Here is a 12836-nt window from a genome sequence, read left to right as displayed (position 1 = left end):
AGGTAGAAATGCTAATTGCCTTGATTTAATCACTGCACACTTTATGCAAGCAGAAGCTGATTATACCATAAATATGTAGACATATATTGTTCATTGATCAGAAAAAAATTGTCAAAAATAAATTGAAAGAAAAAATGAAAAGCTGAAATATAAAACAAATGCTCAAGCAGGAACAAAATCAGGGTTTTTTTTTAAACTCATTTTATGGTGAGGCTTGGTCTGCATTGAAGTGTGAGGCTGGTTTTAAGCAAGAATATTAATTTATTCCTTTTTTAAAAAAGATATTTTTTAGTTTATTTTATGTGTATAACATTTACACTGTCACTGTCTTCAGACACACTAGAAAAGAGCATCAGATCCCATTACAGATGGTTGTGAGCCACCATGTGGTTGCTGGGAATTGAACTTAGTACCTCTGGAAGAACAGTGCTCTTGCAGGGTGGTGGTGGTGACGGCGGAGGCACGGCGGAGGCGGTGGCGGTGGTGGCACACGCCTTTAATCTCAGCACTTGGGAGGCAGAGCCAGGCAGATTTCTGGGTTTGAGGCCAGCCTGGTCTACAAAGTGAGTTCCAGGACAGCCAGGGCTACACTGAGAAACCCTGTCACAAAACAAAACAAAACAAAACAAAACAAAACAAAACAAAACAAAACAAAACAAAATCAGTGCTCTTAACTGCTGAGCCTCTCTCCAATCCCTTCATTTACTCCTTTTAGCTCATTTCCCCAAGTGGGTTTGTTCCCATAGGAAATAGTCCTATAGGAGGGAGGCTTCCACAACAGGAGGAGCAAATGATACTCCAGAGTGAAAACTCTTTCAAACCACCCGGCCCTGATCCAACATGCTTTTCCTGCCTCTTGGCATCCTCCGGGGTTCATGATCACTTGCAACTTTGAGGACTGATACTCAGTGCAAGATTATGCTGTAAAATGTTCAGGAGGCACCTGCTCCTCTTGTCAAGTGGTGATGGGCTCTCCAGCTCTCCAGTCTCACATGTTCAGGCTCCTGCTGCTGCTGCTGCTCCTGCTGCTGCTGCTGCTGCTGCTGCTTCTACTTCTGCTTCTGCTTCTGCTGCTTCTCCTTCTCTTTCTCCTGGTCTACCTCCTCCTCTCTTCCTTTTCCTCCTTCTCCTCTTCTCCTACAACCTCTTCCTCACCTTCTCCTCCTCCTCTCTCTTCCTCCTCCTTTTCCTTTAATTTCTCTTCCTTCTCCTTTTCTGAGATAGGATATCTCAGTGTAGCCCTGCTGTCCTGGAACTCACTCTATAGACCAGGCTAGCCTCAAACTCATAGAGATACACCTGGGATCAAAGGCATACATCACCACCTCATGCCTGTGTTCAGACTCTTAAGTGGTATTTGAATGGATCTGTTAGGACCCACTGAAATGTACCATGGCAAAGTGTAAAAACAAGTGTGAACAGCCAGTGGGAATGTCTGCAGGCGAGAACACTAGTTGATGATATCTGGAGATAACTTCTAAGCAAACATTAGGAACGCTAAGGCCACCCGTGAGCTGTGGAAATTCATTCACCTGGGGGATGCTGCTGGCATGTAGGTTCCTTTGAAGCTCCTCCTTGGGAACAGGTGTCCCTCAACTCTGTTGCTTTAAAATGAAACAGAGTGACTCTTCACCAATTCTGCATCAGCAGGTTGGTCATAGCCAAGCCACCTGGCTTTGGCAAGTGTTGGGAGACCAGAACGTGGGCATCATTCTTGTTCTGTCTGTCTACTTTGGTGGATGTGGGTAAAAGTCCACAGAGCCTCGTTCATTCTTTTAGTGTGCAAAGGCAATACCATCTGAGACCTCACCCTTTGTCCTGATCTGGTTTCCCTGCAGGGTCAGAAGGCATTCAGAAGCAGAACAGACTGTAGGGGTGAGGAGACATCCTTCACTTACATTTTACAATTTTTTTGATGAGTCTGATGACATATTTTACTTCCTGATGCCTTCTGTTTTTATCATTTAGAATTTAAAAGTAGCTTCTATATTTTTCACAAAGTCATATTTCTTCAAATAAGTGAATAAGTAACTCACTACTTGTTCATTGCATAGATTTGGAAAGTGCTGAGGCAGAAAGGAAAATGAATCTCATATATCACCCACCATTAACATTTTACTTTTTCATCACTCATTTACTTGTTTCCCTGAAAGTACTTGTTCATATGGTGCTCCTGCAAAATTGCAACCTAATTATATACAGACTTATGGTTGTGTCTGTCTATATTTTAGAGTCTCCCTAGACAGACTTTGCAGGATTGAATCCTTCTTATCACGGGCCAGATTTCTCTATGCTTGAGGATTCTTACAAGATTCTTCCCAGGTTCTCAAGATTGTAGAACATGTTGAGTAGCATTATTGTTTCCCAAATGGCACCTAGAGATCCAGCCATTTCATGCTATTGACTTTTGCAGCTAGAAGGATCAGTCACCCTTACAAAGACTCAGAACATATGTGGTGTTTTCCTCCATGGATGATATAGTAGAGCCCTTTCCACGGCTAAGATGGAAATACCAAACTGCTTTTCACATTTGGATTCCAAGGGTGTGTTCAATTCATATCAACCTGTCACATGGGTCAGAGACAGTTCCCCATACAGAGACCTTGTCAGCCCTCAGCAGCCTTCAACTTTCAGAGGTAGGCTCTGTAAATGAAAGTAATAGATGTTTGTGTAAGATCTTATGGAGGGATGGTTTAGCCCACAAGTCTGCAGAGGTATCTACTTAACCTTCCTCATTTTGAGGAAATAGCAAGCTAACAGCCTGCGTGTGCATTGTGATCTTTTTCTTACTACACTTTTCTTCTTCTGCATCTGTTTCTATTGTTTCTATGACTTGTTAAGGTTTATGGCCCCTTCTTCTTCTTGACTCTCAGTGTGTGAGGTTCATTCCACAAGGGAATGAATCCTGGTCTCAACCAAGCCTGCTTCCCCAGGTATCATTAGGGAAGTTGAGTACCTTTCAGGTAGGTCTGTATCATCACCCTGAGAGCCCCCCACTATCCTTCATCACTGAGTGTAGTCGCCCTTTTTCCTCCTGCCTGCTGTGTGTGGCCCTCCATGCTTCTATTATGAATAGGTTCCCATTTTCTGATGTTGAGCGTCAGGTACCTCCTTGGCTGTGAGGATGAACAAGGGAGAGTTTTCCTTTGATGCCTTGCCCACGAGCTCATTCTCCGGCTCCCACATGGTACCACCAGTGGCTGGGAACTCAGGCTGCCCTGTGTAACCATGGAGATCTGCAGCTTTGGGTTCATCCATAGGCACTTGAGACTGATCATATTCTTGGGACCTCTCATGGAATGGCTTCATATATCAGTAAGCCGAGAACTGCACACATGTCTCTGTCATTTTCTAGAAAAGAAGCCCAGGAAGGGCAAGCTGTCTCAGGACTGGAGGGAGCGGAGGAATGCCATCAGGCTTACCAACGAGCACACGGTGGAGACCCTGGTGGTGGCCGATGCCGACATGGTGCAGTACCACGGGGCAGAGGCTGCACAGAGATTCATCCTCACTGTCATGAACATGGTGAGTCCACGAGAGGGTCCTGCTGGTGGTGGGCTAAGATTTCTCCACAAGGGAGGTAGGTGTGGCACCCCTATCTCCTGAGGCATGGGATCACAGCCTATGCTCCTGAGAGCAGGTGCAATGAACAGGAGAGGGGTTGATGCTGGATTCTACCTGCTGTGACGTTTTTTGTGCATGGATTTACTCAGCGATGGGAATGCTTGTGACCACATTTTCCAAGATCCTTGGTACATGTAAGACCTTTTCCAAATGACAGTCATATAGAACAGAGAGTTAGCCCCTGCTCTCATAATAATGAGTCTGCTTGGGAGAAATCAGAATCAAACCCTAGTTGAAAAATGGCTTACCATGTGCAGCAAAAACATATAGTAATTGTGAGAGTTATCTATTGAGGATGCCAAAAAAAGGGCTATGAAGCCAATTCTGCACCCACTTTGTTGAGTGGGGAAAGAGGGAAGCCTTTATACAATGGGTAGGTGAGGGAGAGGCTGCTTCATCAAATCTTAGACACCAAAGTCTCTTTCTTCAAAGGCATCCACACTCCTCCAAGTCATCTACTTACCCAGAAAATGCTTTTGAAGGCCTTCAAAACCCCTTAACATTGTGTTCCATGCTAGGGCTACAAATGCAACACACAGGCTGGCCCTTCCCCTGGGAGGCTATCGTCTTAGCAGGCAGAGCATCCATCTACCATAGAGACATCTGCGATCATCCTTTGACATAAGGCTTCATGAAAGAGCAAACCTTGATTAGAGAGAGAGGAAGTGCTGACTGGGAGAGGATAATGGAAAGGCCACGCCCGTGGGTGCCACAGGTGCAAGACTTGGAGGTTCACTAGCTCCCTTCAGGGGGAGGCGATACAGCTGCAGGAGCCTTGAAGGAGTGTATGGATGTGAACAGCAGAGGCTAGAGGAAGTGAACAAGAGGTCTTGAAATGTAGGGGCTCTACCCAGAAGACTGGGGCCACCCAAGAGTAGGAGATGTTGTCTCACGTTCATCTCAGTGTGAGAAAGAGCCAGAGCAGCTAGATGCTGGGTAGATTGATGTGCTGCCTGTGGGAAGAGGGTCTGAACCTAAGTGCCGGGGGAGTGGGTGGAAGAACACGGAGGTCCGATGGGGGAAGACTGGCAGGTATCAATGAGTGTGAGGAGGAGAGAAATCCCACCTTACCTGGTCTCATGTGTGTGCCTGAAGCAGGAAGAGAGAGAGCATTTAGACCCCAGGAAGAGTTTCTCAGTGGACAAGCTCAGCTTAAGGTGAGAGATTAGGCTAGAAGGATTGGGTAGGAGGAGGAACTTGAGGCTTCTCAACCTTGAGCTGGTACCCAAAGCCTTAAGAGTGGGCAGCACTGCCAAGATGCAGCATCTCCTGTGAGTAGAACAGTTTTGGGGTAAGCCCAGAGGAAGAGAAGGGATTGTGGCTGGGCCCGATTCCCATCACTACACAGTTTCTCTAAGAATAACAATCAGGAACAGGCCCTCCCTGTCTATCCTTAGATTGTGTTCTCTAAAGTTGTAGGACTGAAGTAGCTGGCTCCTCAGATTTCCTTGGATTGGAAAGAAACCTGCTTGGGTTGGTGGGTCTGGTCATTCAGACAGAGCCTGTGGAAAATAGCAGCTCTGGTGCCTGGTAATTATCCTGTTTTTGCCCTCCTGCTTGGGTCTCTGTGAGCAGAGATCCTGCATCCCAATGTGTCACACCAAGGCTCCCAAGGCAGAACCCAGACAAGCCCCAACCATGGCCAAGGAGACAATCCAGTTTCCTAAGCTGGGAAAACTTGTCATCTGGTGTTTGTTCATATTCTCCCAGCATCCTTCAGGGTTAGGATGTGTTTGTTCCGTGCTATCTGGTGGCCTGAGGATCCCTGTGGGAGAAGGGTGGGTACTTAAGGTGAGCTTCTCAGCCCTGGCAGTGTTCTCCTACCCCTGACACTCCAGGCCTGGCAGGCTCCATCATGTCACAGGGAAGATTTGAAATAGAGGCTTGGGGGCTGCTGACTACACAGTTGAAATGGAAGGCACTAGCTCCCAGCTGATGATCCTTGAATCCGCTTGCTCGGGCATTTCTGGTTCCCATCGTTTCTTGTTCTCAGCTCTGGGCTAACCTTCATCCTTCTCGGCCTTCCACAGTGAAGCTGCTTCCATCTGAGTACCACCTCAGGCCCTGCTGCCGAGTGGCCTGGAAAGGTCTCAGTAGAGAGAAGCTTGTCAGTAAGGAGTACCAGGTCCACTGTGGCTTCCCCTGAGCCTTACAGCAGTCTGTCTGCCTCTCCTGGGGCTCCTTCTTCCTGTCTCAGCCCTGGCTCTGGTTCAGACACCACCCCTTACTCAGGAGATCCCAGCTCCTCCCTCCCTTGTGTTCTGTCTTTCAACTGCTCTTCTGCTTCTTAGAGAAGGGGCTTTTTTCTGTATCACAAATGTTCCTCAGAGGGACCCTTCTTGCCAGCCAGGGCAAAGAGCTCCAGCATGATGCCTTTATTGCAGTAGCCTGCATTTGAGTGGAACACCTAATCCATGTTGCAACTCCATCCTTATATGCTTTTAATGAAATCTTTTACTTTGTAATTTTCTTGTGTTATCCAAATTAGGAGAGTGTGAAGGTGGAACAGTGTTAAAACTTTATATTTTAATGACATGTAATTTGTATAGGGACTCCAAAGAAAATAGCCGTGGGGTACCAAACAAAAGGAAATGAAAAGGAATTTATAAAGTTGTACTATAGGAAAAAATGAGCTCAACACATACAGAAAATGAGGGACAAAAAAAAATTTATAAGGGATATGAAAACAAAAACAAACAAAAAAAGTAAGTAACTTTTAGAGGTTCATTCGTTACCTTAAATGTAAACAGATTGTGAATTCTATTAAAGACAGAGATTTTTAGAATGGATTAAAACAAAACAAAAAAACCCAAAATCCAAATATGTCGCTAAGAGACTCACTTTAGATCTAAAGGTAAGAATGGGTTGAAAGTAAACAGGTGGGACAGTCTCTGGATGGCCTTTCCTTCTGCCTCTTTTCCATACTTTGTCTCCATATTTCTTCCTGTGAGTATTTGTTCACCCTTCTAAGAAGCATTGAAGCATCCACACTTTGCTCTTCCTTCTTGAGCTTCATGTGGTCTGTGAATTGTATCTTGGGTATTCCAAGCTTCTGGGCTAACATCCACTTATCAGTGAGTACATACCATGTATGTTCTTTTGTGACTGTGTTACCTCACTCAGGATGATATTTTCAAGTTCCATCCATTTTCCTGTGAACTTCAAGAAGTCATTGTTTTTAATAGCTGAGTAGTAGTCCATTGTGTAAATGTACCACATTTTCTGTATCCATTCTTCTGTTGAGGGACATCTGGGTTGTTTCCTCCGGCTTCTGACTATAAACAACCTGCTGCTATGAACATGGTGGAGAATTTGTCCTTATTACATGGGTATATGTCCAAGAGTGGTACAGCTGAGTCCTCAGGTAGTACTATGCCATGTTTTCTGAGGAACTGCCAGACTGATTTCCAGAGTGGTTGTACCAACTTGCAATCCCACCAACAATGGAGGAGTGTTCTTCTTTTTCCAGATCCATCCCAAATACAATTGTCAAACCCAGACACTATTGTGGATGCTGGGAAGTGCTTGCTGACAGGAGCTATCTCCTGAGAGGTTCTGCCAGAGCCTGACAAATACAGAGGTGGAAGCTCACAGCCAACCATTGGACTGAGTGCAGGGTCCCCGATAGAGGAGTTGGAGAAGGGACTGAAGGAGCTTAGGAGGTTTGCAGCCCCATGGAGGGAGCAACATTGTCAACTGGCCAGACCCCCCAGATCTCCCAGGGGCTGGACCATCTACCAAAGAATACACATGGAGGGATCTGTGGCTCCAGCCACATAGGTGGCAGAGGATGGACATCAGTGGAAGGAGCGGCCCAGGGTTCTGAGGGAGTTTGATGCCCCAGTGTAGGGGTATGCCAGAGTGGGAAGGTAGGTGGTGGAGAGGGAGGAGGAGGGGGTAAAAATAAAATGCTTGCTTTTAGATGTGGAAAAAAAAGAACGTAAACAGGTGCAAAAGATATTCTGTGCAGATCATAATGGGAAAGAGAGCAGAACAGACTATGCTAACAGGGAAAGCAGACTGAGAGGAAAAAGGGTCATCTGTGACAAAGAAGGCCATTAGATGTCAGTAGAATTCAAAGGTAGCAAAATATATAGTAATTATAAATTTCTATGTATAAATATTTGTATGGAAACTAGTGAGCATGCTCAACCATATTAACCAACAAAGGGAGAAACTAATAATTAGTGCTCAATGCAGAAAAGGAATTTGGAAAGATCCAATAGCCTTTTATAACAAAATATGTAAAATGAACACAATTAAACTGTCTCATTGTCATAAAAGGCATAAATGAAGACTCCGTGGCTGACGTGGTAGGTAGTGGAGCACCTTTCCCTGCAAAACAAGACAGAGATGCCATACTTGCCACTTTGGTTCCACACAGTTCTAAAAGTTTTAGCAAGAGAAGTTGGGCACAAAGAATAAAATAAAATAAAATGAAATGAAATAAAATAAAATAAAATAGTCATTCAAGTAGGAAAGAAAGAGGCTGAGTAATCTCTGGTCATGTGTGATGTGATATTAACTAGAGAAGACCATGAAAGTTACATACATTGTGCATGTGCACATGCATGCGTGTGTCCATCCATTCGTGCATGGTTACCAATAAATAGCAAAGTAACAGTCTAAATACCAACATATATGGGCTAGTTTCATTTGTGTGCACAAACAGTAAACACTCTGGAAAGTAGATTTATAGGAAAATCCTATCTGCAAGAGTATCAAAATAACACAGTACTGAGCATTTACTTAATCAGGGTGAGCGAGGCTCCACAGTTAGAGCTGTGAACCATTGGTGTTAGAAGCAAAGGAAGAGATAGGTGGGAAGTCATGTTGATCATCTTAAGACCATGTTTCAGCATCCATGTTACTTAAAACAACAGATACAGTGGTTTCTGTAAATACACCAATGTCTATGGATTTTAGAAAACTACATCCTAAAAACCATATGGAGTAGGAAATGAAAGAGAAAAGTTGGAGGATTCATGCTTCCAGAGATCAGATTTTCTTCAGAGCTACAAAAATCAGAGCACTCCTCTTATGTTGCTACCCTATGCCTGATGGAATAATCTAGACCCCAGCAGTGGACACTAATATATTTGGTCAAATGGTTGACACAGATAAGGGAGAATTGGAAGTCTTTTCAACAACTAGTACTAGCTAAATTGGATGCCTACATGCAATAGAAGTCCCACATTTAAAATGTGCTAAAGTCCTAATTTGAGAGTTGAAGCAAGTAGACACAGAAGAAAGGGGGAGGAGGGGAGGCCCTGACATCCATCTTGGCAGCAATTTCTTGGATATATCAAAGACACAGCCAACAACAAAAGGAAAAGTAGACATATTGGATTTGAGCACAATCAATTCTTTTGCATCAAAAGATCCCATTATCATGGGAAAAGGGCAACACACAGAATGAAAGAAAATATTTGCAAATTACACATCAGTTAATATTCAGAATATAGACTTCTAAAACTTATCACCAGCACTACCAACAGAAGAAAAAATTGGGAAAGGATTTGAGTAGACTTTAAAAAAAAAAGATTTACATATAGCCAATAAAGGGACTTAACATCACTCATCAGTAGGAAAATGGAAGTCTGACCCACAATGAAATACTTCCTCACCCACTGGGATATCTATTGTAATGCTAACACATACACAGAAGTACAACTGAGCACAAGTATTTGTGACAGAAAAGAGATCCAATGGGGATGCAAGATGGTACAGCTGTTGTGGGAAGTAAGACTGTTCCTTAGAACCAAAACCAAGCCCTACTTCCCAGCAATCCCACTTTTAAGAAATCAAAGACATGGATAGATACTTGAAGGTCTGCTTTATAGTTGACAATAGCCCAAAGGTGGAAGCAACCCAAGTATGTGTTGACACCTGGGCAGACAGAGAAATGAGGCATATATATATACATATACTGAGATATTAGCCTTCCAACCAGAGGAAACACTAGGGTGTGTGCAATACCTCAGTGGTTAACAGCATTGCAGCATTGGCTGCTCTTATAGAGGACCCAGATTCAATTTCCACCACTCACATGGCAGCTCATAACTGTCTATAACTTCAGTTTCAGAGGAGCTGATGTCCTCTTTTCCCTGTGGACACGAGGCATGCCTAGTGTACAAACATGAACACAGGCAACAACTCATTGTTGGAGAGTGATGGCTGTAAGTATTTAGTGGGGACAGATTTTCAGTTTTATAAGAAAGGACTGGCGATGGCTAATGGGAATGTGTGAATGTATTTAATACCACGGAATGGACACTCCAAAATGCCCACCCACTTATTCCATGTTCTCCCAGTTTCCGTAGCAAACTCCTCAGAATAAGATTGTGCATATACCTTTCCTATTATCTGCTGCCTGTCTTCACGCAGATAGTCTAGGATATCTGAGTCTGTAAATACAGACTGAGTGACTGGTGCCTCTGAGCAATATCCTTTGCCAATGACTTATTAGCAAAGAAGTTGTATTAGCAAATACTGGGGGGATGGAGAGATGGCTCAGAGGTCCTGAGGTCAAGTCCCAGTGGCTCATAACCATCTATAATGAGGTCTGGTGCCCTCTTCTGGCTAGCAGGCATACATACATACAGAATGCTGTATACATAAGAAATAAATCTTTAAAAAATAATACTGACTGTACTTTGTTTTTTTCCTAAAAATTGTTTGCCTTCTCAACCAAAGTTTGGAGAAAGACTGAAATGAGGACGAAGCTGGATCTACGCTTTTTCCCCCTTCAATTTTTATAGTTTTTAATTTTTAGTTAAAATTATTTTTATACAGTATAGTTTGGTCGTGCTCCCCCCTTCCCCTGATTCCTCCCAGATCCTCCTCACCAACTTTATGTTCTTTATCTTTCTCTCTCTTTTAAAATGAACAAACAAAAACAAGAAACAAAAACAAAACAGAAAACACAAAAATGAAAATCTAAACAAATAGGCAAGATTAAAAAGATTTATTTTTAAAAAGGCCCCAAAATGGCAAAAATAAAACACAGAGTTCATAAAAATACCAATGAGTACATTTCATATTGGTGAACTACTCTGGGCCTGACCAGGAATGTGGTTTATATACTACCCAGTGAGACACCATTAGAGAAAACTGATTTTTCCTCTTGCTAGTGGTTTCAGTTGCAGATATCTTCTTAGTTAGGGCTGGCACCCTGTGTGTCTTAAACCTGTGTAAGTTCTTCTGAGTATGGCCATAGTCTCTGTGAATCCATTTGTGCATCATCTTCTTGTATCCGGAAGACAATTTCCTTGGCATCTTCCAGTCAACCTCCTGTTCCACATAGATCCCTGAGCCTTGATAAGAAGGAGTTGATGAAGACATGCTATGCAGAACTGAATTTTCCAAAGATTCTCATTCTCTGGACACTGTCCAGTTGTGAATCTCTGCATTAATTACCATCTACTGTGAGAAGCTTCTTTGAGTGGGTTGAGTGATGCACTGATCTAGGGGTATAACACTGTGTCACTGGCAGTCATTGTATTGCAATATTCCTTTAACAGACTGATAATAATATGTTTTCCCTAGGCCTGTGACCTATGTAGTGTCAGGTTCTTTACCCCTTTAGTAGTGTCAGGTATTGGTTCAATCTCATGGAATGGGTTTTAAATCCAATCAAAGAATGACTGGTTACTCCTATAACATTTGTGCCACTATTGCACTGGTAAATCTTGGAGGTGGGTTCGTGTTGTAGGTCACAGGGTTTATACCTGGGTGATACTGATAATTAATTTTCTCTTCCAGCTCGTGTGCAGAGTTCTTTCCAGTACCATGAACACTAGTCAGCAGTGGTGAAGCTTTTAAATCAAGCACCAGCTTCCTTCTCAGTGTTCAATGGTATAACTGAGGGTTTTATTCTGCAATAGGGCCTTATTATCAGGTTATAGAGAGCAACTAGTAGCCTTGGTCAATAACTGTGATATGTGGAGGTTTCCATGGAGCCTCTTTGGACAACAACTCAACAAGATGTAATCTATTCTGAGGACTGGAGGTTACACTTGGTGGCATAATGTCTAGTTGGGGCATTGTCTTCCCTATTATTTGTTGACTAATTAGATTCCTTTCATATATGTATATACTCTAGGATCCTTCTATATAGTAGGTCTCTATCTAGTTTTAAAAAGTATTTTTCTCTTCTAGCACACATTTTAAAAACCTAACAGCTAGCATCCACATATAAGGGAAAGCATACAACATTTGTCTTTTAGGGTCTAGGTTACCTAACCCAGAATGGTTTTTTTCTAGCTCTATTCATTTACATGCAAAGTCCATAATTTCATTTTTCCTTAATAGCTGAGAAATAGTCTATTGTGTAAATGTATCACGGTAACACATCTTCAATATCCATTCATCAGTTGATGGACATCTAGGCTGTTTTCCAATTTCTGGCTACTATAAATAGAGCAGCAATGAGCATGGGCAAGCGAGTGTCTCTGTAGCAGGATGTACGGCCCTTTAGGTGCATTCCCAAGAGCGGCACAGCTGCATCTTGAGGTAGATCCATTCTCAGCCTCTTGAGGAACCCCTACACTGATTTCCATAGTGGTCGTACCAGTTCACACTCCTACCAGCAATGGAGGAGTGTTCATCTTTCTCTACACCCTCCCTAGCATATGCTGTCATTTGTTTGATTGATCTTGCCATTCTGACTGATATAAGATAAAAATCTCAAAGTAGTTTTAACTTGCATTCCCCTGGTGACTAAGGATCTTGAGCATTTCTTTAAATGTTTCTCAGTCATGTGCGTTTCATCTTTTAATAACCCTCTGCTTACCTCTGTACTCCATTTTTTTTAAATTGGGTTATTAGTTTTCTTGATATTTACTGGTTTTTTAAAAGACATATTTATTTGTATTTATATGAACACATCAGACACACACCTGAAGAGGGCATCTTATTCCATTACAAATGGTTGTGAGCCACCATGTGGTTGCTGGGAATTGAACTCAGGACCTCTGGAAGAGCAGTTAGTACTCTTAACTGCTGAGCCATCTCTCCAGACTACTGATTTGTATACTGCTACTGACTGAAAGTGTTTATCAGTTGTAAAAGTTACCTAGTGGAATGTTTAGGGTCACTTACGTATATTATCATATCATCTATAAAGATACTTGGAGTTCTTTCTTTCCTATTTCTATCCCTATGATCTCCTTTGGTTGTCTTATTGTTCTGGTTAAGACTTCAAATGCTGT

At 42.8% G+C, this 12836-nt stretch overlaps 1 protein-coding gene across 1 annotated transcript in view; it reads left to right on the top strand.

The window, feature by feature from the left end:
- Window positions 1–12836, top strand: part of Adamts17 (ADAM metallopeptidase with thrombospondin type 1 motif 17) — a 312892-nt gene that overhangs the window by 50947 nt on the left and 249109 nt on the right. Inside the window, exon 4 of the mRNA XM_052161031.1 lies at window positions 3356–3525. Coding sequence (XP_052016991.1) covers window positions 3356–3525 — 170 coding nt within the window. The remainder of the gene's footprint in view (window positions 1–3355; window positions 3526–12836) is intronic.

The sequence above is a fragment of the Apodemus sylvaticus genome, chromosome 1 (genome assembly GCF_947179515.1).
Source record: "Apodemus sylvaticus chromosome 1, mApoSyl1.1, whole genome shotgun sequence".
NCBI lineage: Eukaryota > Metazoa > Chordata > Mammalia > Rodentia > Muridae > Apodemus > Apodemus sylvaticus.
Note: the sequence above shows the minus strand (reverse complement) of the source record. Positions and strands in the feature narration are given on the sequence as shown.